The sequence below is a fragment of the Lampris incognitus genome, chromosome 1, assembly GCF_029633865.1.
Source record: "Lampris incognitus isolate fLamInc1 chromosome 1, fLamInc1.hap2, whole genome shotgun sequence".
NCBI lineage: Eukaryota > Metazoa > Chordata > Actinopteri > Lampriformes > Lampridae > Lampris > Lampris incognitus.
The window spans coordinates 98,572,209-98,599,827 of record NC_079211.1 but is presented as its reverse complement, the minus strand read 5'-3'; the positions used below and the strand labels follow the sequence as shown (position 1 = coordinate 98,599,827).

The following is a 27,619-nucleotide window of genomic DNA, read 5'->3' as shown; positions in this document are numbered from 1 at the left end:
AGAAATATTTGGTTCAAGTCAGCTCTTTTACTCTAGCTAAATTTTAGCCAGCTTCAACATCTCTGGCACATTGTTGGATTTTCTTTTCCGTTCTTAACACATATATCTTGTTGTATTTGTGACATTAGCAGTGAAACTCACTAGGTAGTGAAGCTTCCTCCAACACTTCTTTGTGCTGCTTCCAGTTCTGTTTGCATTGTAGGCAAGCTCTCTGAGCAGGAAGTACCAATTTATCTATCTAACCGTCTCTGAGTTTCTTGTTTCAAATAAACTTAGGCAGGCATGATTACCCGATATTCATCCATTTTCTGTATCGATACTGGGACTCTCCAATCAATATCATATCATATCATATCATATCATATCATATCATATCATGTGAAAATGCTCAGAGAGGATCTTGCCTCCAACCCAATGCTCATTTCCCTCCTTACCCATTTGTTCACATATGTAAAACATGGCTGTATTGCTCTTCCATCTCAGTAGCGCTCTCAGCCTCAGGGAATGTGACAAGAGAGAGGGACAGAGGTGGAAGTGTGAGGGGGCGATGGTGGAGAAAGAGAGGGAGTTGAACAAACAAGGGTATGCTGAAAGGAGGAGAGTGGTGGAGTGATGTGTGGAGTTAATGGCTGAAGATAATCTCTCAGACACCACAAGGTGTCGTGTGTCGCCAACTCAGGGGTAGTTGCTAGGCAACGGCATCCCTCAGAGTCCCTCTCCGGGTTGTAACTAGGTTACCCCGCCTCATCATTTGTTGGTGTTTCACTGGGTTATTACAACGTAACAGTGTCCTCCTGTCAGTTGCTAGTTTCTACCAGCTTGCCTAGTCTGGCTACATCCCAGCCAAGCTGGCAGAGATTCCTTAGTTACACCAGTTCGTCCAGTAGGGTCCCAATACTGTGATGCTGCTCTGGGGGGCCGGCGATGGGTTTGTTGCACATGGGGCAGACGCAGCGCACCTCCAGCCACTTTACCAAGCACCTGTACAGGGGAACAAAGAGAACGAGGTCAAACAAAGGGAGAAATGAGATGTCCTAAACAGACATCAGAGCAAAGCTTTGTTCCTAACTGCCACCTTTTTTTTCTCTCTCCATCCATCCCACCACTACCATCTCCCTCTTCACATTCACCCATACTGCAGAGAGACAGATGAATTTTCCATGTTCAAAATGCTTTGGAGAAACCCCAGTCTAAATGTTAGACACGGATGAGCGCTATTGGAGAAAAAAAACAAACAAACAAAACAAAAAAACTGTTTTTTGTTTTTTGTGGCATGTGTTGAAATATTAACGAATAAAAAGGAGTGACACAGTTTCACCAGATCCGTGCAGCCTTTAACTTTCAAAGCTGCATTTGCAATGCATTTATCACTCTTGGATTTTAGAGGGGGGATAGACAAAATCATTTTACTGTACTAGGGAAATTTTTTCCTTCAAAAGTAATCGTATTATAGCAGGCCTTGCTAAATTTGGGTTCAGTAAATAAATGAATAAATAAACAAATAAATAAATCATCAAGGAATAAGAAACCTAAGGAAGCTAGCCTTACATCGGACCTTTTGCAACGGGAAAATGGCTCACGCGTATATTGCAACGTCTGTTCCGAAACGATGCATCGTTCAGCGCTGACGCCAGACCAGCGCCTTGACGTCAGACCAGCGCCCTAACTTTAGCACGCCGGGCGCGTGTTTGTGGACCGTAGGATGGTTAGGGCAGAGGCTGCAATTCCGCTATTTGGCAGCAGGGGAGGGTCCCCAGAATGTCCGCGTACGGAAATGTGACGTAGGCTTCACTCTGTAGACAGACAGCTGTCATTCTAGCCAAATATTTCGGTGGACTTATCGCTGATTTCAAGCAGATGTAACGTATATTGTAACATATATTAAACTAACGTCAGTTAAACACATTTCTGTGATGTGTGTGTGTTATTCATTCCTAACAACCCGCGACACTACTGACACATAGTAGCCTATACATATTGTGTACAAAGCAGTGTGTATTTTGCACTGCTTTCTCTTTAGGTGCTGCACACCTGAGATTAATCACTTCATCCAATTGTGTTTCATATTGTGAAGGTTTCAGAGTTTCGGCCAACACACTTTTTTTTAAGGCCAACACTCTTTTTTGTTTCCTATGGCTTGTCTGTTTCCATGATGTAGAAGATACACAGGATTATAAAGTTACAGGTGATTTGGACAAAGTTACATTTACTTGTATTTCTTATGTGAATAGCTTAAAACTGTGTGTGTGTGTGTTGCTGATCAATTAACATTTATGTGACAGTTTCAAAAGTAAATTTTGGTAAATGTAAAAATAATTGATTAAATCAAATGGTTGTTACTATTGTTGAAATGTCTTGTTTTATTGTCTTTATCTGTGTTGTTTTATTGTGGAAACAGGATGTTCCAGTTCAACTAACTCAGGGTCCTAAGTGATTAATCTCAGGTGTGCAGCAGCTAAAGAGAAAGCAGTGCAAAATAAACAGCCTATACGTGGTTGTGTAATGCAAGTTTTCCAGGCCAGTTTATTGCAGCTTCCTTCAGTTGTATTTCTCCCAGCTTGTCATCTCAGCATCCCCAGACACTCTCAAACAGAAGATGGAAAACAAAAAAAACAGTGGGTTCACCCATCCCCTCATTCACCTGTAAACCTCTCCCTTAGGCTACTCTGTGCCTTGCAGATGTGAGGCGCTTATTCGCCTTTGAAGACAGAAATAGCTACATATTCCATAGGCTACACACTGCTTTGTACACACCGAAATATTTGGCTAGAATGACAGCCGTCTGTCTACAGAGTGAAGCCTTCCGTCACATTTCAGTACGCGGACATTCTGGGGACCCTCCCCCTGCTGCCAAATAGCGGAATTGCAGCCTCTGCCCTAACCATCCTACGGTCCGCAAACACGCGGCCAGCGTAACATCAACGCTACATCTTGTCCTGTGGCGTTTAGCTTGGCGGAAGCATACCACCGAGCTAACATTTTAAATGTTTGGGGGAAGGATACCACCGAGCTAACGTTTTAAATGTCTGGGGGAGGGATACCGCCGAGCTAACATTTTAAATATTTGGCGGAAGGATACCACCGAGCTAACAGTTTAAATATTTGGGGGAGGGATACCACCGAGCTAACGTTTGAAAGTCACCCAGAACATTTCACAAAACGTGTCAATTTTCAACTTAACGATGAGATTGAACGCAACCATTCTTGCTCGTAAACCCCCCCCCACACACACACACACACACAAACCAGTGACAAAAGTCAGAAGTGACGCCACTGCGTCGTCTCGTACCCACCTCCTGTGGAAGGCATGTTGGCATGGCAACACGCCCAACTCGTCTTTCACTTTGAAGTCTTCCAGGCAGACGGCGCACGTCTGCTGTGTGAGTGACAGAGGAGGGAGCGAGAGATAAGGCACGAGACTGAGGGCAATCACTTACCAATTAATTCTTGGATTTGTTTAACAGGACGCTGCAAACAGCCGTTAATTTCGAGTTAGATAAGCCTTAATATGTGTTCGCTGTGGTGCGCTATGTGTGAACGCCAGTCTTTCTCTTACCCCATGAAGATTCAGCTTTTTGGGATCTCCCTTTAAAACTACCTGTAAGGGTGAGATTTTTAAAAAAAAAGAAAATGGTGGAGGAAGAATCTTAAAAAAAGAAAAAGAAAAGAAAAGTATTTTAAGGTCTGACGGCATCTGTTGAATAACCCCCCTCAGGCTTACCTCTCTGTACCCAAACCGCTCGCTCTGTGCCTGGTGTCGTAGTTTACTGTGGACGGGCATACAAACAGATCAATGAACAACCTCGCTGAAATTCTGCATATCTATTCTCTGCACATTCGAGTTATTTTCTGTTACAAGACAATGATATGATATGATGCCCATTCTAAACCGAGTTTAATAACGGGTCAATTGTGCCAATTGCTTTCATTGCTGCACAGTAATTAACTGGCTGTGGTCAAATGAAAGTTCTGACCGCGTGTCTGCAGCTATGTAATTACTAGGCACGCTTTGATGCTGCATGGGGACTATCTGGTCAAACAGCTCGTATGAGAGCCCACACACATGCATATTCACTCGCAAGCGGAAGTGTGCACACCCACGTCACATGCATAGAAAAAGACGTTACCCCGTGAAAATACATACTCACGATGTATGTGCATGCACATGCGCACCCTTGTGCACTCCAGCCCCCTTTACCGCACGCACGCACGCACGCACGCACACACACACACACACACACAGCTGATAAGTGTGTTGCTTCTTTGAGTCCCTGTCCCACCCCCAATCCCAACAATAGATGGAAGATCTTTATCGTCTTCCAAGCCGACTCTGTACAGACAGTTATTTTTGTCCCCCTATTATGGGGCTGTTTTTACACAACTAAACATAGTATGTCTTTCACGTCTGTTGGCGTGGCCCAAAACAAAGTGCAACATGGGCATTTGAGATGAAAGCTGAACGTTGTTTCTGGCTGACGGTAAGGGAATTAATAACTCGTTGCGTCACTGCTTGAAAGTGGGAAATGATAGGAGTTTTGTTTTTTTTAGTTGTTCCGTTCTTCTCTTGGTTTATTGTTTGCGTTGATTGCCCATAACAATCTGCCATGCAGAACAATGCGAGGATGCACGTTATACATGCTGTAGAGAGTCGCCCTGCCAGGAGAGTGACATGAAGAGGGTGAAAGGGGAGGTGGTGGAGATTTTAGATATTTCCGTTCAGCTATCGCAGCATGGTACTTAACAATAGAAAATCCTTACAAAACGACCAATAACCCAGCTTGTACAATATAGTAGGATTTATTTGTTGAAAAAACTGACAGCTAAATATATCTACTCATATATTTTCGTAATGTGTGTGTGTGTGGTGTTAGTGTGTGTGTGTGTGTGTGTGTGTTAGTTAGTGTAGATAGCGGGCCGAAAACTAAAGCACTTATGATCCTAATTCTTTCTGGAGGTGGTAGGTATTGTCTCAGAGAGTAAGGGAAAAATCCCAGAAAATTGAAATTATGCATAATTATGCATAAATATGCAAAATATGAATTTTTCTAAAAAATGGCTTTAAAACCACTTTTCTCGGCATTTCAGATGATTCTGAGCATCTTTGATTTTTTTTCACCTATATAAAAAAAATTTCTCGGACTTAGAAATGTTTTGGCATTACGCAAAATATATGCATTTTTGCAAAAATGCACTTGTGATCCTAATTTTTTTTTGGATGTGGTAGGTATTGTTCCAGAGAGGACCAGAAAATTAAAAATAATTATAATAATTATAATAATTATGCAAAATATGCATTTTCTAAAAATGGCTAAAAACCACTTTTCTCGGCATTTCAGATGATTCTGAGCATTTGGGGGGAGGGAGTTGGAGTGGGGGGGGGGTTAGGGGCAGGGGGAAGGCGGTTAGCTGGCAGGATGAAGAGGAGGGAGATTTAGACGGGTGGAGAACCAAACCGCTTCATTGTAGCGGGGTTCTTCTAGTATATATACATATATATATATATATATATATATATATATATATATATATATATATATATATATATATATATATATATATATATATATATATATATATAAGACCAGAGACCTAATGGATGCTGGGTGAGGCGTGGGGTAGGTGGGCGGGCAACACAATGAGAAGGCATGACCAAATCTCCCAGAAGGCAACGATAACTACCAAACGCTCCAGCCCACATACACCGACTTTGCCTTTAAGCACAGCAGGAGTCATCAGCTCCTCAAGATTCATGTGTTTCTAAAGGGGACAGAAATGTCAAGCAGGGCACCACCGAAAGGAGCTAAAAGAAAACAAACGCCGCATTATTATTATTATTATTATTATTATTTGAGGGGACTTGATGCAGATGAATAACATCCAAAGGCAGCCTGAGATCTTCAATGCCAGCGTGCAGCTGAAGTGTTTATAATGGAGCATCCCAATATCCTCCGACACAGGCATCAGATCACATCTGAGAGGGATAATAGGAAACCTGCCCCCCCCCCACACAGCAGAGCATGGCAATCATCACTCTGCATTCGTGTGATGAATCATCCAAGCCTATAAATGAATTCACAATCACACTCCTACCCGAGACTACCTTCACACATTCATTCTCACGGGTGGTCTAAAGGAAGTGACTCATCGGTTGTGATTCATACCGGGAGCACTTTGAGAAAAGGGGGGAAGGATCCAAACTTCTTCTTTCTTTTTTTTTTCGCATACTGCCAACGGTCAATTATTACGACGGTGTTTTAGGGCCATTGTAGTAAAAATAAATAAATAAAAATACAATAACTTAATAAATAATTAATTTCTAATCAAATAGAAACTTTGAACATTTGCAAATTTGAACCTTTTAGACCTTTTAATTTCCAGGTTCCATTTTACATTCAATAACAACAACATTAAATTGCAAATATACTATATATATATATATATCTACTCATATTTTCGTAATGTGTGTGTGTGGTGTTAGTGTGTGTGTGTTAGTTAGTGTAGATAGCGGGACCGAAAACTAAAGCACTTATGATCCTAATTCTCTTTGGAGGTGGTAGGTATTGTCTCAGAGAGTAAGGGAAAAATCCCAGAAAATTAAAATTATGCATAATTATGCATAAATATGCAAAATATGCATTTTTCTAAAAAAAACCCACTTTTCTCGGCATTTGAGATGATTCTGAGCATTTTTGATTTTTTCACCCCCCCCCCCCTTAACCTGGAAAATGTGACCCTCTCCCCCTTTAATGTTATTGTGTATGCAATGTCATGTATGTGAAATATGCGTGGTTGGAACAACTATTGGCCTCAAAGGGGCAGTTAGGGCACAGTTAGTGACAGGTAGCAAGCAATTAAAATGCTCTGCTGTGATTGGCTCTGGACATGTCAGGTGATATGTTATGTGGCCTGCTATGGCAGGATGAAGAGGAGGGAGATTTAGACGGGTGGATAACCAAACCACTTTAGCGGGGTTCTTCTAGTATACATATATATGTATATATGTATGTGTATATATATACACTACCGTTCAAAAGTTTGGGATCACCCAAACAATTTTGTGTTTTCCATGAAAAGTCACACTTATTCACCACCATATGTTGTGAAATGAATAGAAAATAGAGTCAAGACATTGACAAGGTTAGAAATAATGATTTGTATTTGAAATAAGATTTTTTTTACATCAAACTTTGCTTTCGTCAAAGAATCCTCCATTTGCAGCAATTACAGCATTGCAGACCTTTGGCATTCTAGCTGTTAATTTGTTGAGGTAATCTGGAGAAATTGCACCCCACGCTTCCAGAAGCAGCTCCCACAAGTTGGATTGGTTGGATGGGCACTTCTTTGAGCAGATTGAGTTTCTGGAGCATCACATTTGTGGGGTCAATTAAACGCTCAAAATGGCCAGAAAAAGAGAACTTTCATCTGAAACTCGACAGTCTATTCTTGTTCTTAGAAATGAAGGCTATTCCATGCGAGAAATTGCTAAGAAATTGAAGATTTCCTACACCGGTGTGTACTACTCCCTTCAGAGGACAGCACAAACAGGCTCTAACAGGTACTATTTAATGAAGATGCCAGTTGGGGACCTGTGAGGCGTCTGTTTCTCAAACTAGAGACTCTAATGTACTTATCTTCTTGCTCAGTTGTGCAACGCGGCCTCCCACTTCTTTTTCTACTCTGGTTAGAGCCTGTTTGTGCTGTCCTCTGAAGGGAGTAGTACACACCGGTGTAGGAAATCTTCAATTTCTTAGCAATTTCTCGCATGGAATAGCCTTCATTTCTAAGAACAAGAATAGACTGTCGAGTTTCAGATGAAAGTTCTCTTTTTCTGGCCATTTTGAGCGTTTAATTGACCCCACAAATGTGATGCTCCAGAAACTCAATCTGCTCAAAGAAGTGCCCATCCAACCAATCCAACTTGTGGGAGCTGCTTCTGGAAGCGTGGGGTGCAATTTCTCCAGATTACCTCAACAAATTAACAGCTAGAATGCCAAAGGTCTGCAATGCTGTAATTGCTGCAAATGGAGGATTCTTTGACGAAAGCAAAGTTTGATGTAAAAAAAATCTTATTTCAAATACAAATCATTATTTCTAACCTTGTCAATGTCTTGACTCTATTTTCTATTCATTTCACAACATATGGTAGTGAATAAGTGTGACTTTTCATGGAAAACACAAAATTGTTTGGGTGATCCCAAACTTTTGAACGGTAGTGTATATATGTGTGTATATATATATATGTGTGTGTATATATATATATATATATATATATATATATATATATATATATGTATGTATGTAGTATATACACAACTTATGCAGTGATACATCACATCCACACAGCTGTTTTCCTTCCTCTGCAGAGAGGCAGCTTTTTAGCTTTCCTCGAGGAGAGGCCTCAGCACCGTCGCATTGATAACTCAGGAAGGATTGCATTTATCTTTTCTTTTCTTTTTTTGGGGGGGGGGATTTTCCCCCTTTTTCTCCCCAGTTGTACTTGGCCAATTGCTCCACACTTCTGAGCCGTCCCGATCGCTGCTCAGCCCCCTCTGCCGATCCGGGGAGGGCTGCAGACTGCCGCACGCCTCCTCCGAAACACGTGGAGTCGCCAGCCGCTTCTTTTCACCTGACAGTGAGGAGTTTCGCCAGGGGGATGTGGTGCGTGGGAGGATCACGCTATCCCCCCCTTGCCTCCGAACAGGCACCCGACTGACCAGAGGAGGTGCTAGTGCAGCAACCAGGACACACCCACATCCGGCTTCCCACCTGTAGACACGGCCAACCTTGTCCGTAGGGACGCCTGAACCAACCGTGTTGGTAGGCCACGGAATAGACCACCACGCCACCTGCATTTATCTTTTAATACATAGATATCGCGTCTTTATTTGTAATCGCTGGAAATGTTGGGTGTGTAACATCGCGAATCACCAGTAGTTTCAAATTGTGAATGACACGAAGGCTGTGTGTGTGCTGAACTATCCGACAGCAGCGCATGCACAAAATGGACAAGATGCGGCCTCCGAGAGCTCACCGTGCCAGGTCGTTCTGCTGTAGCTACTCTGAGGACATGAAAAAATAATTTGCACGTACATTTCAGAGGGAAAGCGTATGGCCTGCCACCTCCCTGATGCTTTCATACGTTATGCCACAAGTTGACCTTTTCTCAAACGTCCCTCCGGACTGCAGGTCTTGTGTATTACGTGCAGTGTAGTATTCACGTAGCTGGTAAAAGGCGGGTCCAGATAGGAGCGTCGCTCTAAGGACACGTTCTCGGTTTAAATGAAGCACAGTGAAATGAAGTCCAATATAATAACACTGGTCAACACAATTTTTCTTGCATGGGGTTTTTCAACGGATTCTAGCTAACTTTTTGGGTGCTGAGTCCAAACCTGGCATTAGCTTTTGCCTATCACATCAGGTTTTTGAACTATGAAAAATCATTATTTTTGAGAAAACAGCAATTTTACACTCGAAGTTAAAAAAAACACTGCTGCATTAGAAGATCGATAGATACAAAAATGATTACAATTAATAAATCAACACTCAGCCTAGCATGAAATTACTCAGGAAATGAATAGGGGTCCTTTTTATCCCCACCAAGATTGCCAGACTAGATGGTCAACTTTTGTAAAATCCTGAATAAGGAGCATACAGATAGCACAAAAACTTGATGTGATAGAGCAAATCTGAGCTCAGATTTGGATTCAGCAGCCCAAACTTAGCCAAAAACATTTTCCAAAGTCTATGCAAGAAAAAAAACAACATATTTTTGTAGACCAGTGTAATGAATCATCTCTTCGGCAGCTACGGCAACACGTTTATAAATACTTAAGATTTTCTGAGCCATTGTTTTTGGTTTTTTTTCTAGCTATGTTTTTTTAAGGAACGAGAGGCCCTCGGAGGCTCCCAGTGGTCTCACGCGCCTCACACGGCTTAACAATACAGGACTTCGTATGTTTATAGCACGTTTAAAACCGTGCAGCAGAGAGAGAGAAACTTTACATATTTTGGAATGAAGGAGAATTAATGACGCCTTTTTAGACGTGATGCTGTCACTCAGTGCTGCGGCCTGACGGCAGGCGGTGTTGCTGAGATCATCCCCATTGCTCGTGTATCTTCAAGTCTAGTTCGGGGAGAGCTGTGTGTTTTGTCATGTTCAGATTAGACCTCGCGGATGTCGTTTTAGGAGAGGAGACGGGACAGAGGCAGAGCGGCTGGTCTTCCGAACTTGAGAAAAACAGTTTCAAGCCGGTGAGCCTTTACGCCATACACTCTTTCTTAGGCCCAGATGTGAGCTGACTGCTCTCCATATGGACTAAAGTTAATGGGGGGGGGGGGGTTGTGTGGGCACAGGCCAGATTGTTCCACTGTTACCCAGTTGAAAAACCCAATCAGGACCCACTTTTGGGTACAGCCGGGTCCTCAGTGAAACTAACAAACAACTCTGAATGAGGCTCTTCTATTCTATCAGCTCATCTTCAAGCCAAATGGCCTCTACATGGAAATTTTGGCTGGGGTAGTATCGATCGGACATCTGTCGATGTTGTTTTATGTCCGTCGTGTAGAGGGCAACAGTCGTTGGGCATTAAACGCGCGTGGTAGAAATACCAACACACATTTAATAAGCCAAATGTCCACAGCATGAGTATGAGAGTCACAGACCAGAAGGCCGGAGTTTCTCTTCTTTCCCCCCCCCCCTCGCTGCAGTGACGTCTGTCCTCACACACTATGGCAGGCTGTTTCCTGCCGCCTCGTATCCTGTCCCTCGGACACTATCGTCCCCTCGGCTCATCAGGGAGCTCATTGTGAACGGCAGGAGAGGTCACCCTCCTCCTTCCCTTCTTTTTCACCTATTCTCCACCCTGGCTATCGCTCTCTCACACACACACATTTGAATTACATACCATATGCACACAAACACATAACTTCTTTGGAAATGTATGGTTTTTTTGGCCATTTTAAGCCTTTGTTAGACAGGACAGTAGAGATAAGACAGGAAAGACACGGTTAAGAGAGGAGGAGGAGACATGCAGCAAAGGTCCCATTGCCAGATTCAAACTCGAGATGCAGCGATCAGGCCTCAATCTATATATATATATATATATATATATATATATATGCGCTTAATTGGCTGAGCCACCAAGACACCCCAATACATTCCAACACACACACACACACACACACACACACACACACACACACACACACACAGAGTTTACCGAGTCTACCACTTTCTTTTTTTTTAAATAAATTTATTTCTGATTTTTCCCTTTTTTCTCCCAATTTAGTGGCCAATCGATCCCTGTTTTAATTCAAACACCCACCCTCGCACTGTATGCGTTCGCCAACTGCATCTCTCCGGCCGGCAGTCTCGAAGGAGACCGCCTCGCCACTTTCGTGACAAGGCGACTCCAAGCCGAACCACTGTTTTTCCGACACACACAGAGACGCATTCACGTGACGAACACAAGCCGACTCCGCCCCCCCTCCCGAAGACAGCGTTGCCAATGATCGCTGCTTCGTCGAGTCCGGCCATAGTCGGATCTGACGAGAGCGGGGCGCGAACCCCAGTCCCCAGTGGGCAACTGCATCGACACAGAGCCGATGCTTAGACCGCTGCACCACCGCGGACCGGAGTCTACCACTTTCCACCATTTCACAGTTTTCTCATACGTCCCTGCTCCTCTTACCTGATGAAATAGCAGCAGAAGATGAGGCTAAGGATGAAGACAAAGATGCCTGTGCCAAAGATGATCATGTAGATGTTCAGGGGCAGGTCCTGGAAGGTGATGGGAGGCATGGTGCACGACTTGTTGGAGTAGACCAGTCCCAGACCACAGAAGCACCCTGAGCGTGGGTACGAGAATGGGGATTTAGATACTGTGGGGTACCCTACGGAGGACATGAGTATATAGCCCAGAGAAAAGAGACTTGCTAGAAGGGCCACAATGGAGCAGGCCGGACACACACTCCATTCACAAGAATCCTCATCTTTCACACACAATTGGCTGTGTGCGTGCGTGTGCACGCACGCACGCACGCACGCACACACACACACACACACACACACACACACACAAACTTAAGTGAATACCCTCCGGTTCATGGGCAGCTGAGGGGGTCAGAGCTGCAGCTGTGTCCTTTTCTAAAAGAAGCTAAACATTGGAGCTTTATATACACATACACACACCCTCCCATATACACACACACACACACACACACACACACACACGCACGCACGCACGCACGCACGCACGCACGCACGCACGCACACACACACACACACACACACACACACACACACACACACAGAGAGAGAATGAGCTATAATGAGAATCAGAATGAGGGACAATGCGTGCATGTGCATTTGTGTTTTAGAGACAAAGGACAGCGATTAAGAGAGAGAGAGAGAGAGATTGAGAGACAGATTAAGAACTAGAGTAAGAGTCCTTTTTAACACTATCCACCCACTCCTCTCTCTAAAAATACTGTCCAAACGTATCGACCACATTACCGCTTAAAACACGACAGAGTTCAGGAGATAGGCCTCGCGAAGAGCTCATTCCGTTTCACTCCCACTCCAAGGCCCAGTGTCTGACAAACCGGTTTAGCAGATAAAGCATAATATATTGCCGTATCTAGGCAACCGGGCTGTAATTTATGCCAAGCGACAGCCTCATTTCTGAGTCTGATAACAGGTCTTTCTCCAGTGAACCCATTAAAGTGGATTTGGAAGACGCCGGCAACATGCACAGATGAGAAAGTGTGCGGCGAGCTCGTTTAAACAAACCGGCGGTCTCCTATCGTGTACTAATATTACAGGCGTAATTTATGGGGGGGTCAGGGGGGACATGTCCCCCTCAATATTTAGAAGAGGTGAATTTGTCTCCCCCCCAAAAAAAATATATCATGAATGATAATGTTAACTCCCTCGCCAGAAAAGGTGAAATAACAACACAGACAGTCAAACTACTTAAAATGTCATTCGTACCCGTTTTTCAACAATTTCATACACCCCTATGCTTGGACCATACCATTTTAACCTTGCCACTGGGACTGCCGACCTCGTTGCTGTCTTGCAGTTGCTCCTGACAACCAGGAGACTGGAGCATGAATGGTCGTGTAAGCAAGTGTAAGTAACGTAGCTAGCCAGCTTGCTTGTCTAGCCCAGTACACCACCCTTTCTTGTCTAGTCCAGTACACCACCCTTTCTTACCTTTGGGGTTTCTGAGTTAAGATTTTCTTACGTATTTCCGGATGAATTATAGCCTTATCTAGTTTATAACTTGTGTTTGGGGTTATCAGTTCAGACCCCCTCACGAACTAGCTAGCTAGCTAGCTAGCTAGCGCTTGCTAACAGTAGCCCATAGACGTTTATGTTAGCTGAAATGAACTTGAACTCATCATTTCGGGCACGTGAGATAACATAATAGGTACATCTACAAACCAATTTGTGTCAAGGGTGTTGCATTAGTTCAAATGCATCTACTACTTTCATTCACAGAGTCAACATGAGCAAGAGGAAAGTAACAGAAGATACCCGGTGCTTTTTTTGGTGCAAAAAAAGAGAGTAAGATGAGAGAATTACGTAGAAAGTTGTTTTTCTTTGACATAAATAAGACATTTCCACAATAAATTGATGTAGGAAAAGAGCAAATTGGTGCATGCAAATTCACCAGAATGCAGGAAATTAAATGTGTGATGCTCAAAATTTCCAGGGGGGAGGACCCCCTGACGCCCCCCCCGCTAAATGTGCCCCCCCCAATGTTCAAGTGAAACTTACGCCACTGACTAAAATACACTCCTTTAGAGGACAGCCGACGAAATGTATCCCGCCATGATGCAAATGAGTCCCAGACAAGACCGGCAGGGTGGAGTTTTACAAATAAAGCATTTAAAAGTCGAGGCTTTTTCCGCACGAGGAAAGGGAAGTTGAGCAGCACCGGCGCGCGCCTCCAGTTCATCATTTATTTTACCCCCCCCCCTTCCCTCAAAACACCAACGCCCCATCGTCAAGCGGATGAAACGCGCGCAACAAACGAACCTCGTGTTTTCTTTTTCGTTGCACGTCCGTCCTTCTACGGCAGTAGAGCAGCGGGCGGGTTTTAAATATATAAAAAATACCTTTATTGAAAATGGCGAAAAACACCAACGCCTTTCGGCGTCGCCGCCTTCGTCGGGGGTGTTGGGGTCACCGTACCCGTCATCTGCCGCACGCCACAGCAGTGTATTTTCCCCCATTATATTTGAACTTTCCATTTATATCTTGATTTATCCCCCCCCCCACCCCACCACCACCTTATAATATACACGTTCTGTTCACCCTCATTTTTTGAATTTTTTTATTATCAAGTAAGCGTTTCACCACACCGGGGGCGCCGCTGTGAGCCACGGCCGCGCGTTGTTTGACGGCGAAATGGAAACCTGAAACGTGACATTTTGACGAAGCGACACAATGTCACGATATCACAGCGACTCGACGCTCCGGAGCTCGACGCCCGCTGCGGATCGACGCCCGCCTTTTGCCTAAAAGCTGCACCGCGGCAACGTCAACCCCGTGTCTGTTCCTGCACACTACAAAGACGACGAACCTCTGCTGTCAGTTTAGGAACTCGTTCTCGTGCATTTGAGGCTGCACCCCATCTGTTAGAGAACGCGTGTGCGGCAACATGTGTTTCTTTTTTGCGTTGGTGGTGGTGGGGGGGCTGAGGGTTGGGGTGGGTGGGTGGGTGGGTGGGGGGGACTCGGAATGTATTCCAAGCCCAACAGATGGTATGTTCATTAAAAGCGGCTCCCCTTTGTCTGATTCACCTTGCTCCTGTAACGCGACTCTTCTGTGTGTGTTCGATGCTGTCATGAAGTAGCTGCCCCGTGTTTAACTGTATCCCCCTGCCGGCGAGCGGTCAAGGTCAGCAGAAGAGGGGTGGGGGAGGAGCAACTGTGTCATCGTGATATCAGATGGGCTTTGTTTATTGCACGTGCGCGTGAGCACGTGCACGTGTGTGCGTGCGCGTTTGTGTCATATACGTGTTTACGTTTACACTTCTGGTAAATTTGATGGACTCTTGAGGAATTAGCTTGTATTCCTCAACTGCCAGTATTAGAGGCGGCAAGATGGACAGATACGGACAAATGAAACAGACAGCAAGATGGACAGATTAAAAGAGAGACACTACAGAAGGACAAAGAGAGAAAGAGGGGGAGCCAATTGTGCCTTGGGTCTTCTGAGTGTGTCTTTAGATGGGGTTGGTATCCCTGCCTGTGGAGTGAGGGCTCGGTGGGAGCTGGGTCATGCTAACCCAATGAGAGACAGTGAATACGGTCTAAAAGGTGGACTTCACTTCACCGGATACTCCTTGCAACCTTATCCTAATGTGAAATTGCACAGTGAACATCTTTTCTACTTTTTTATTTTTCTAACCCCCCCCCCTCCCCTCTCCTCCCCTCAATTGTATCCGGCCAATTACCTCACTCTTCCGAGCCGCCCCGGTCGCTGCTCCACCCCCCTCTGCCAATCTGGGGAGGGCTGCAGACTACCACTGCCTCCTGCGGTACACGTGGAGTCATCAGCCGCTTCTTTTCACCTGGCAGTGAGGCGTTTCGCTAGGAGGACGCACTGGGGGGACGTAGCGCATGGGAGGACCGCGCTATTCCCCCCCAACACACACCCCGACCGACCGGAGGAGGAGCTTGTGCAGCGACCAGCACACATACCCACATCCAGTTTCCCACCCGCAGACAGGGCCAACTGTGTCTGTAGGGACGCCTGACCAAGCCGGAGGTAACACGGGGATTCGAACCAACGACCCCTGTGTCGGTGGGTAACTGAATAGACTGTTAAACTACACGGACGCCCAGTAAACGCCTGTTCTAAACCCCTTTCACTGCGATGCTTGTTCGTTATTGGTCTATGTATTTCTCATCACAGCAGCTCATTTTATATCAGAGGATCAATACTGCCGCGCTCTTAGCTCCGTTTACTGCCTCTTCTGAGCCAGACTGGGGGCTACAGGTGCAACTTCCACCTCTATAGTACTTCACTCCCTGAGAGACAATCAATGCTGAAGACACTGGCATCCGGCTAACCCTCAAGTCAGCACATTAAGCACGGAGGCGTTAGCTGGCAGTCCGACGGAACTACGCACGCACACGCATTTGCACATTTGGAGAAATGTAAAAAAAAAATGCAAAAATCAAAGAACAGACTCATTAAGCACACTGCGTGTCACCAGTGCCCCTGCCTATACAGGCTACCTTAGAAGTACACAGAGACAGAGAGATGGGAGAAGGGAGCCGTTCTCAGCACCCGAGTCACACTTGTCTTTGTATTCGTTTCAGTTCACAGCTAGCGACACATTAGCACCTGTGCGGCCCCTTTAGGCTGCATGACTCAAATGTGGGTCATGTGTATTTGAGGCTTTTGTGTTGCCTGTATTTCTGTGTGCGCATACATCGATGCACATATATTCCTCTAATCTCCATCTTGGCACCTACAGAAGGCAAATGGCTACACACCGTTGTTTTCTATGGGTGGAGCCCGTCGTGACCACTGACCCATATTGGTAAACTCAGGAGGTGCCCGGTTGCCATGGCGCGGAGACTGGCGGATGCTGAGAGAAGGCGCGCCAAGTCAAAGTTCTTCTTTTAGGGATGCCAAATCTGAAACGGTCCTTCTGACCCCTAGTGTGCCAGCTGGAAACTCGCATCTTCATTGTAGATGACCTCAAATCAAAGTTTGCGAGGAGCAGTAAAATATTGTGAATATGAAGAGACGTTTCCTGAGATGCCTGGTGGTGGTGGTGGTGGTGGGGGGGGGGCTGTCCTTCATGAGCAATATTCACACAAAGCTGCTGCTTCAGCGTGCACTACAAGCAAGGTTTTCCATCAAATATTCAACAGTTCACATGCAGGGAAAAATTCATTCCTGCTGCTGATTTTAACGATATTCTCTGAACTCCGTCACACGCATAACGCCACCAGAGATGTCATACTAACGTGCATGAACACTGGAACAGGGGCCTGCTGTTTTCATCACCCATCTCGACACATGAAACCGATTTGAAACCGTGGCTTGCTGGTGTTGCTTTCATTCTTGGAGCAGCATGTTATTTCTTCATACTGTGTCTACATTCTGAGTCATTCTGCAATGCGTGTGCAAGTATTTGTCCGTGCATGTGTATGTAAATGCACATACATACGTCTGTATGCACGCATGCACTGTTTCCATGTGTTTGCATGTTTGTGCATGCTTGTCTGCATGTATGTGTATATATATATGTATCTGTGTATGCATTTATACTCACACGCTGCACACATGCACTGTTTCCATGTGTTTGCATGCTTGTCTGCATGTATGTGTGTGTGTGTGTATATATATATATATATATATATATATATATCTGTGTATGCATTTGTGCTCACACTGCACGCATGCACTGTTTCCATGTGTTTGCATGTTTGTGCATGCTTGTCTGCATGTGTGTATATATATACATATATATATATATATATATAAAATATGTGTGTATGCATTTGTGCTCACACACACTCACACATACACACCACTATTTCCCCCAATGAATAGAAAGGGGTGTTGAGCTGCACAAAGAGAGTAATTGTTCTTGTCTGAATACTTCCCAACAGTCCACGGTGGCTGCTGCGTTTAACGAGACGAGTCAGAGGAAAGACGAGCAGTCCCTTCGTCTACGGGGTGCGTTACCCTGACATCGCAAGACTTGCCACCATCCCCTCGACGGAGGAGGAGATTCGTGTTGTAGATCGTGCACGATAGATTACCGCACGGCTTCCCCTACAAACAGGGTCATGGGGTAACGGCTCAAACAGGACGGAGCAGCTGCTCAGACTTTGCCCTTGGAGATTTTATTTATTTATTTATTTATTTTGGGGGGGGGGGTTTAGTTTTTGACGAAAGCTTAAAAGTGAAGCCGAGAAACTCAAAACGTGTTCAAGATGAACTGCATTACCCCAGTGGAACTCGGGTTTTTTTTCTTAAGCACAAATGAGACAGCCCTGTAGCGGCGGGTCTGACTATTAAAGGTAGTCCGGTCGGGATAAAGCGTGACAGTTAAGGTAGTGCACAAATCAACCAGTCCCGTTAGTCTGTAGTGTCCGTAGACTATTTAGGCATCGTCAATCAACACATAAAACGACCGGCAGACTAAAAAAAATGGATAAGTGAAATGATTCACATCACCATTTTTTTTAATCACCGGTCGTCCTTTCTGGATTATTTTGAGCTGCAAAAAAAAAAAAAAGGAAAATAAAAGAGACACGTACCGTCTATTTGACGGTGGTCTAGTTCTTTGTTAAAGTGGAAGACTATCAATAGGCTAACAAACTGCGATCTCGTCCCCCCCCACCTACCCCCCCTCCTCTACCCCAACAACGTGCCATGATTACCAGATAAGTGACACCATTACTAATCTTGATTCTAGCAGATATCTCAAGAGGCCCGTAGCACACAATAAAACGACTGCTCACCGTTACACCACTGAAACGGGTGCATCAATGCGCCGGAGGAAGTCGGGGACGGGATCCGATCCGTGTTTACCAACAAGCCGTCAACGCGCCAGCGACGACGAGCGGGGGGTCCGTTCGTTCTGCGTGGGCCACGATCAACCACGGAGCTCGCGAGAAGACAACAATGCAACAAAACAAAAAAAACCAATTTACAAGGCTATGTATTTTAGGATATCTTTTTTTCGAAAGTTGAAAGGGGGGAGAAATGGGATAAGCTATGTTATATTTGCACGGAAGTTCATCCCTCAACAATCATTTGGGGGGCGGGGGGGAAAAGGAAAAGATGATAGGATTTCTCTCCCCTGGATTGACTGCTATTATTATTAGACGACAGGGGCTCAATTCTCCTGGTCCCGCCCCCCCCACCCCGCGAACGTTGTTGACAGCCCGGTAGGACCAATCGGCAGCCGATGTCTGTGCCAACTTGTGTTGTGACGGCTCGGTTGGATGGACTTGATGCATTTTGTGCCAGTGACCGTATCTTATTCATGTCTGCTGTGATTACTCAAATAAACCCCCACCCGCACCCCACCCACCAACCAACCATCACTCCCACCAATGACCTATGCAATCAACGGGTGTGTTTCAGCTGCATTAACGACACTAAAGTCTGCACTGGAAAATCCATCATTATTTTAAAAACAGGCACATATTTTCAAAAATCACCAAAAAAAAAAACCATTATAAAGTAGGCCATTGGAGTTTCAGTAAAGTCTTCAGCCTCGAATCCATTTTTGAGGCAAGAGTCCAGGTGAAGAAACATGAGATTTTCAGTTGATATAACGACATAAATATGCACACTGAGTCAACACACATGGTTTGAATCAACCTTTGTTTGGAGGGCTATGATTAAATCCAGCAGCTCTCAGACTAAATGGGACCTTCGATGTAAGGAGCGAAACAACCAGGAACTTTTAAGACCTCAGAAGAAATAAATCTGCTCATATCCCGTGAAGTTTCCACCGAAGATAGGCGTGTAGTTGTAAATCAGTGATGAGGCTTCTTCCTCAGGCGTGTCAAAAGAGTGCAAACTTTTCCTACCTAAAGAGAGCATAAGTGAGATAGATGAATGGGGCATAGAATAGAATAGGATAGAATATCTTAAAACCATGGCACAAAACCAATGGTACTAATATTCAATCTGTTTGTCAAGAGTATGCTGTAAACTTGGGCGGGTTGTTTCTTTTTTTTTTTTATAAATTTATTTCTGATTTTTCCCTTTTTTCTCCCAATTTAGTGGCCAATTGATCCCTATTTTAATTCAAACACCCACCCTCGTATTGCATGCGTTCGCCAACTGCATCTCTCCGGCCGGCAGTCTCGAAGGAAAGCGCCTCCCCACTTTCGCGACAAGGCGAATCCAAGCCGAACCACTGCTTTTCCGACACACAGAGACGCATTCACATGACGAACACAAGCCGACTCCGCCCCCTCCCGAAGACAGCGTTGCCAATGATTGCTGCTTCTTCGAGTCCGGCCATAGTCGGATCTGACGAGACCGGGGCGCGAACCCCAGTCCCCAGTGGGCAACTGCATCGACACCAAGCCGATGCTTAGACCGCTACGCCACCGCGGACGTGGGCGGGTTGTTTCTTAAAAGGCATACGTGTTATTCAGATTTATCTTTTCCCATTTGTTAATCCCAATCTAAGATGACACACAATTTTTGTGGCCCATGACTTCCTGCCTTTGATAACTGCAATGACTTAATATGGGTTAACAGTACACTGTGTTCACCATCTCCAGCTTACCTTCATTAATGAAAAATTCTGCCAAGAGAGAGGATATTTGCACAGCATGCGTGGAATGAGGAAAGTTATATTTGGGATTCCACTGGAATCGATTCACCTCTGGGTGCCACTGTACACCATAGAATGGATATCTCTTACCTTGCTCAAACGAGACACAAACAAGAACATGGTTCACTGCTGTTATTGTGAACCCTATGCATGACAATTGTGCTATTATAACATATTGACTACTCCGGAAGGACAAAGTCATGCAAAGATAAGCCCATGTTAACCTTCAATGGTTGAAACGAAATGGGCTCCATTATCGGCTATGTTTGTTGACAGGATGGTGAAGAAATTTTGCAGATCCTCATTCTCCTGGAAATTCTGCAAACAAGTGCATCATTTTTTTTTAAATTTCAACCATTTGGTTTTCCAATGGAAAAAGAATCATTATGCAGCAAGTAAATGCAATAACACAAACACACACACACACACAATATATTGTTCATCTAAATTATGTCATGAACTCTTTTTTAGCACTGCGCCCTGTTGTACTTTATTGGCAAGCCTCGTGTAGCACGTTTTAAACAATCTTTTTAACACGAGAGATTATTTATGTGTCATGGCATCAGGAAAATTGTGACAAAATCCGAGACAAAGTTCCCTGTGGATTTTCTCAAACAAAGCAATCTCTCATTTTAATTCTCGAAATGGGAACATGACAAAAGCAGCAAAAGAGGAACTGAAATATGCACTGTCAGCAGACACAAGGACATACCTTCACTGTGACTCCATAGTGATGAAAATTACCCGTCAGAGCCTCCATGGACAAGGCCTTCATGAGCTCATTGGGAAAACCCCCAAACATCCTGCTGGAGCGAGCCTCTGGGAGGGTAGAGAAGAGAAAAGAAAATTCAAAGAAATCATGTAAGCCATAAAGAAGCATACATCAACTGCACAACATTTTTTTTAAATTAATAATAGTGAAGGTGGTTGACTGGGGGGCGCCACTATTTTGGTTCAGTTTCCAATTTGATCAAGTTTGAAACCTGCATCTACTGACCCTAAGTGGTCAAGTTTGGTAAATGCACTTTTTATTAGGCTAATCCCCTTCAGCAGTAAAGTGCCTCATCTGCAGATGGTTGAATGTCTAAACTTATTTTCTGAACGACAAATAAAATGTGAAAATATAATCTCCTATAGGTCTGAAGTCAAAATCTCTCTACATCCCCGAATTAATAGAATCTGCAGTGCACCTTTAAAAACCCTAAACTTAATATCTTTAATAGGTGGCAATGCTCTGAAAACCAGGCGATTAATTCAGGAACAAGTTAAACTGCTCTCACTGTATACAGTATCTGTCCTTTGGCAGATATAGTAATACAAACTTAATTGACATCAACAATACTTAACACATCAACAAAAACGCTGTAAGATATTACAAAAATGTGAGACCCGGCTGTGCTTACCTTCAGTCAGGTTAAGCGGCAAGGCTACATTCTCAGCTGTGGTCTTTGTCAGCAGATTCTTACCCGACACCATTACAGTCAATAGCTGCATACCCATACAAGTACCCCAGATGGGGAAGTAGTCCCCTGCGTCGTTGGCCTGTAACACACACAGCCACATAACACCACATAGCCTTAGATACCCATTGGAAGTTTACTTTGCAGTATGAAATGGCCTTAAAAATAGTATCTGAAAGACAAAGAATTGCTAACAAATTCACTGCAAATGAGCTTCACTGTTTAACAAGGTCTTCCCGCCTCCTCAATGACAAGGGCATTTTCATTGCATTTCAAGAACAGCTTAAGAAATAAACCCCGAGACAGCAAATCGAGGAGAGAAGATGATATGACTGGTATGGACAAACAGGTGAGTAGCTAGTGAAGAAAGTTTGACTGAGACAGTCTGTCACAACCATTCAGAGAAAAACTAAGAGAACAACTGGACTCACCGTCAGGGCGAGCCCGTAAAAGATCCTCGCCACCCTAGCGAAGTCCGACGTCTGTAAATCTACTGCTCCCCCGATGAGAAGTAGACTTGACAGAGATGAAGGATAGTGTCGAGTCAAGTTTATTTGTATGCTCCTAAATAACAGTTACTGTCTAAGAAGGGGCATTACATTCACATCACATTCTCCAAAACAGGCAAATACAATAAATGACAATGTACTGTAGCCCCTATCCTTCAACCCTCGATTCAGATGATGGGGGGAAAAAATCCAGTGAAACTTTCCCAGGAAAAAAAAAAGAAAGAAGAGAGACACTTAAGGAAGAGCGTCAGAGGAGGGATCACTCTTCCAGGATGGAACAGACATACATTAAGGACTGGGTGTTGCTGAGTAGACAGAAATCATAACAACTTGTCAAAGTCGATGAAAACTCTTGAATAACTACGCTTAATGGTCAAAAAGCAATGCAAAATACATATGCTGAGATGTCAAGTATCCTTCTCAGACACTGTCACAGAGCAGCAGGGCCCCACAGACGCTCACGTCATTTGCTATAGCCATCAACTTACAATGTGCGACTCTTAAAGTGAATGTATTAAAGATTCAGTTGCAATTTTGATCTATATAGAAGGCTGATAAGGTCATCCATTTTATTTTCAATTAATTTTGAGGGACACAAAATCACATGCAACTTCATATACAACACTTAATTCATAACTTACCCATTAACGGACCTGAATATTGTTTCATATTCAGCAATGGTCAGCGTCAATCTGTGTGTGAATGAATAATGCTGATTAAAGGGATGAGATATTGAATAAAACTCAATGAAAACTACACTGCAGATTATAAGAACAGTCTAGTCAGCTACAAGACAATATATGCTGTTTCAGCTATAGCCAAGCAAGTGTTGGACTGAAGTTTTCTATGTTAAGCCTGGATGATCAAGTTTTCATTACAGGTAAAAATCGCTAATAGGTTATCTTTGGTGGTGTGTTTTCATACCCAGCTATTAATTTGCAGGACTTACCGGATTGGCACTACTCTGCTCCCCCCGGACTCAATGTACTTCACATAGGAACCGGGTATATAGGTCTTCCCAAATGGTTTCATGGCTGCATCCGTAACAATTTGAGTCAAAATGCCTGTGCGACACACACCACACTGAATGCACCCTTGAGACAACTGTGCAGCAAAAACCAAGTCAACCCCAACACATAGAGGGGGTCATGAATTATAAACTTGATTCAAGATTTAACTGTTCCTCGACACGTCTAAACTATACACTGGTCAACACAATTCTTCTTGCATGGGGTTTTTCAACGGATTCTAGCTAACTTTTGGGTGCTGAATCCAAATCTGGCATTAGTTTTTGCCTATCACATCAGGTTTTTGAACAATGAAAAATCATTATTTTTGAGAAAACAGCAATTTTACACTCGAAGTTAAAAAAAAAACACTGTTGCATTAGAAGATCGATAGATGCAAAAATGATTACAATGAATAAATCAACACTCAGCCTAGCATGAAATTACTTAGGAAATGAATAGGGGTCATTTTTATTCCCACCAAGATTGTCAGACTAGATGGTCAACTTTTGTAAAATCCTGAATAAGGAGCATACAGGTAGCACAAAAACTTGACGTGATAGAGCAAATCTGAGCTCAGATTTGGATTCAGCAGCCCAAACTTAGCCAAAAACAGTTTCCAAAGTCCATGCAAGAAAAAAAACAAACTATATTTTTGTCGACCAGTGATCTGTGTTTTATCATTTGGCTGTTCCCCTGAGCACATTCGCATAGACGGTTCCCTCGGCTCACCGATGACAGGTCTGTCGTTGAGAGTCGTCCGTCGGGACTCCGCCGGCGTTGCATGGCTGCTGCTGACCAAGAGCAAACACACGTTCAGGACAAATCCCGCGCCCGCCATCGCGTCGACTCGCATTCTTATGTAAAGAGCGTTAGGCATAGAGGAAGCGCTCGTAACCGGAAGGAACCGCCGTAGCAGCGAGGGGCAGCAACGGGGAAGGCGTGGCCAGGTTAAACTCCTGGAGCGCGCGATCGCTGACGGCCGACACGAGAGTACGTAATCCTCTGCTTAGCCAAATTCTTTATTCATAAAAATAGATACTTTAAGTCATCCCCCAAATTTGTTGTTTTTTTTTTAAATGCATTTAGATTATACTTGAAATCTTTAAAACTAATGACCGATACAAAAGCTCTAAAGATTTACGAGGTGTTAAGACATTTTCCCACTGAATCAGAAGACTGATATCCTTCTTAATTCCCCCTTGTATGATGGAATATGTTTTTATTATTTTCAATTAGTGCATGTCATGTATTTAATTTATTACTGTTTGTACCCTTATTTTCATAATACATTACCGTATATTTGTCATGTGACATTCAATCTCTATGTACTTCCTGATATACTGTATAGAAATGTTTACATACTGTTCCCTTTGGCACGTTGGATCTATTTATGTATTTTTGGATGGAATGTATATTTGCCATGTTTGTTTTATAATGAACTTTCTCCAAGAATATGAACAACGTTCAGTAAAAATATTTTAAAAAAAACAAAAAAACTCCGCGAGTCGCCGCGGAAGCTCGCGGCGCAGCACGGGCTCCCTATTAACGAAGCAGACGTCAGATCGTATGCACGCGTTTCAAACGGTAACCTGTGCAAAGTTTGTCTCGAAATTGTGAACTCAGCCCAATGGTCTAGAGACCCACCGGAGAGCCAGTAGCTTCAGTTTAACGAGCCCAGTCAAACTATCGCAACTATTTGGGTATACCGCGGTAAAGTCAGCATTACGTTTCACCCAACGTTGAATCGGTTCACCTGGACACGTTTATTTGGAGACTTTTGACGTAAAAAAAAAACTTTAATACAATGTCACACATTAACAGCAACTTTGAAACAAAGACTCATAGAAACAGACAGCCGTAACATCTGAAAACGTCCCTAAAAATGAATTCGTCACTGAAAAATGACGTCACTATAACGCCACAGGCACCTAATGGACACGCTTGTAGCCACTTCGCGCTACGCGTGTCTATGAAATTAAGTTCAGACTTGTTTAAGTTAAGACGTTATGATATTTATCGCTCACCACGATGTTTCAGTCCATAATCCACATGGGCGTCATACATCCATAAACCGTCCAATATTCCAAACGCACGCTTGCATCGCTTGCCAGCCCCAGCGTGGCCCGCACCTGCGGAGCGGTCAAAAAGCCGCGTGCTCCCCTCCGTCAAGCAACATCAGTCACCTGCCTGAATGTTCCCACCTATATTGCCGCGAGCCCATAGCAATTAGAGTGACACCCAGGGGACCTATTAAGTTCTTAAAAGACGAGATCAAATGGCTCCTACACATGCTACTCATTAGTTTATGAAATCTAAAATCAATTATAACGGGCTTTTACGAGAGAGGTGAACACAGGGACTATTTCTTCACACAGTTTTCCTTCTATCTTTTTCTTTCTGGCGATATAAATTGACAGTTTAGCTTCGCCAGCAAGAAAGTTGAAAAGTTGGCACTTTGTTGCATTACACTGGAAAAATATAGCTTTTTTTCTTGCACGGACTTTGGAAACTGTTTTTGGCTAATTTTGGGCTGCTGAATCCAAATCTGAGCTCAGATTTGCTCTATCCCATCAAGTTTTTGTGCTATCTGTATGCTCCTTATTCAGGATTTTACAAAAGTTGACCATCTAGTCTGGCAATCTTGGTGGGGATAAAAATGACCCCTATTCATTTCCTAAGTAATTTCATGCTAGGCTGAGTGTTTATTTATTCGTTGTAATCATTTTTGCATCTATCGATCTTCTAATGCAACAGTGTTTTTTTTAACTTCGAGTGTAAAATTGCTGTTTTCTCAAAAATAATGATTTTTCATAGTTCAAAAACCTGATGTGATAGGCAAAAACTAAAATGCCAGATTTGGATTCAGCACCCCAAAGTTAGCTAGAATCCGTTGAAAAACCCCATGCAAGAAAAATTGTGTTGACCAGTGTATTATTTTGTTTGTGTGTGTGTGTGTGTGTGTGTGTGTGTGTGTGTGTGTGTGTGTGTGTGTGTGTGTGTGTGTGTGTGTGTGTGTGTGTGTGTGTGTGTGTGTGTTGTCTTGCTCCGAAAATAAAAGCAGTTTTAGACCACACGTCATTAAAGGAAGTAAACAAATAATCTAAAACACCAAAAAATGTCCCCAAGTCTTCTGCAGTCTAAAAAAAACCAACGACAAATCGTTTCTACCAACCCACTGAAAGGACATTCATTAGAAAATGGGATTAATTACAGATATAATAATTCACTGCAACAGCTCCATGTAATATTCTCCACTGAGAGAAAGTGACCTCTTCAGTCTCAACTGACTGTAGGTATCCCCACCCACCCTTGTAAACATTATTGGCTGTAGTTTTCTTAGTGGGCCGGGATGGAGGAGACTTTGATTGTTGCTGTGTCTAACCAGCCGGTACTGTACGACATTCCCAGTGAAAACTACAAACTGCCCCACAAGAGAGATGCTGCCTGGCTGGGAGTGAGTTGAGAGACAGGCATTGAACGTGAATAAATGTAACATTTATTAATCCTGGACAGCAGACCAATACTGAATCAACATTGAATCAATGTTAATGCACCAACAAAAGTACCATTGAATCAAAGTTTAAATTTAACATTGATTTTTCATCAGGCTTGCGCCCTGGAATAATGTTATTCCATCCATTATCCAAACCGCCTATCCTTACTCAGGAGCCTATCCCAGCAGTCGTTGGGCGGCAGGCGGGGAGACACCTTGGACAGGCCGCCAGGCCATCACAGGGCCAACACACGCGTGCGGATACACGCGCATACACACCCTAGGGACAATTTAGTAGGGTCAATTCACCTGACCTACATGTCTTTGGACTGTGGAAAGAAACCGGAGCACCCGGAGGAAACCCACACAGACACGGGAAGAACATGCAAACTCCACACAGAGGACGACCACTAAGGTTGGACTACCCCGGAGCTCGAACCCAGGACCTTGCTGTGAGGCGACCGCGCTAACCACTGCACCACCATGCCGCCCCATAGAAGAACAATGCGTCTGTTATTTTGATTGTTGGCAAAGGCATCGATGATTTCACGTTTACATGCACAGTTTAGTCGAGCTATGGTTACAGCTCGATTAGTTCATTAGTCCGACTACCGACTTTGGTCCCAGTATACGTGCGCGGGAGGGAAATCGATTTACTGAGGGAGTCATGTGGGCTCCGCTGCGATAGGTGGCGATATGCACTCTTTCAGCTTGTTTGTATTGGGCCATTACCGTTTGACCTATTACGTCACACACGCGGAGCACAACAATCGTCGTAGTGAACTAGTAAATTAGCAACCCCTCCGAA

General features: G+C 43.9%; 2 protein-coding genes across 6 annotated transcripts; both read right to left on the bottom strand.

Moving 5' to 3' along the window:
- Nucleotides 1-20: 20 nt before the first annotated feature.
- Nucleotides 21-18,610, bottom strand: LOC130122475 (RING finger protein 122). Of its 2 annotated transcripts, none has more exons than XM_056291411.1 (6): nucleotides 18,502-18,610; nucleotides 11,691-11,847; nucleotides 3,722-3,767; nucleotides 3,557-3,598; nucleotides 3,294-3,373; nucleotides 21-981 (listed from the first exon to the last, which is right to left on the bottom strand). In XM_056291411.1, exons 1-6 carry the CDS (start codon nucleotides 18,524-18,526, stop codon nucleotides 867-869), a joined length of 465 nt encoding a protein of 154 aa, XP_056147386.1. In that variant the 5' UTR covers nucleotides 18,527-18,610; the 3' UTR covers nucleotides 21-866. The 2 variants fall into 2 exon arrangements, with proteins under 2 accessions (XP_056147386.1, XP_056147391.1); XM_056291416.1 differs by lacking the exon at nucleotides 18,502-18,610 and adding an exon at nucleotides 13,784-13,802.
- Nucleotides 18,611-19,188: 578 nt separating this feature from the next.
- LOC130121278 (gamma-glutamyl hydrolase-like) lies at nucleotides 19,189-25,471 on the bottom strand. Of its 4 annotated transcripts, XM_056290175.1 has the most exons (10): nucleotides 25,343-25,418; nucleotides 24,048-24,106; nucleotides 23,258-23,372; nucleotides 22,950-23,000; nucleotides 22,231-22,315; nucleotides 21,743-21,881; nucleotides 21,052-21,158; nucleotides 20,564-20,657; nucleotides 20,292-20,429; nucleotides 19,189-19,581 (listed from the first exon to the last, which is right to left on the bottom strand). In XM_056290175.1, exons 3-10 carry the CDS (start codon nucleotides 23,338-23,340, stop codon nucleotides 19,463-19,465), a joined length of 816 nt encoding a protein of 271 aa, XP_056146150.1. In that variant the 5' UTR covers nucleotides 23,341-23,372; nucleotides 24,048-24,106; nucleotides 25,343-25,418; the 3' UTR covers nucleotides 19,189-19,462. The 4 variants fall into 4 exon arrangements, with proteins under 4 accessions (XP_056146150.1, XP_056146141.1, XP_056146159.1 ...); XM_056290166.1 differs by lacking the exon at nucleotides 24,048-24,106 and having other exon boundaries at nucleotides 25,343-25,471; XM_056290184.1 differs by lacking the exon at nucleotides 24,048-24,106 and having other exon boundaries at nucleotides 23,258-23,412; nucleotides 25,343-25,384.
- Nucleotides 25,472-27,619: the final 2,148 nt, after the last annotated feature.

What these genes read in the sequence shown, in the direction of transcription:
- LOC130121278 (XM_056290157.1), bottom strand. Translation starts at nt 24,156, where the DNA reads ATGGCGGGCGCGGGATTTGTCCTGAACGTGTGTTTGCTCTTGGTCAGC. An exon ending in AGCAGAGTAGTGCCAATCCG is followed by an intron (nt 23,001 to 23,257) that starts GTAAGTCCTGCA and finishes ATTCACACACAG; the next exon opens with ATTGACGCTGACCATTGCTG. An exon ending in GCCGCTTAACCTGACTGAAG is followed by an intron (nt 21,159 to 21,742) that starts GTAAGCACAGCC and finishes CTACCCTCCCAG; the next exon opens with AGGCTCGCTCCAGCAGGATG.
- LOC130122475 (XM_056291411.1), bottom strand. Translation starts at nt 18,526, where the DNA reads ATGCACCCGTTTCAGTGGTGTAACG. An exon ending in TTCTGCTGCTATTTCATCAG is followed by an intron (nt 3,768 to 11,690) that starts GTAAGAGGAGCA and finishes GCCCGTCCACAG; the next exon opens with TAAACTACGACACCAGGCAC. An exon ending in AGCGGTTTGGGTACAGAGAG is followed by an intron (nt 3,599 to 3,721) that starts GTAAGCCTGAGG and finishes TCACCCTTACAG; the next exon opens with GTAGTTTTAAAGGGAGATCC.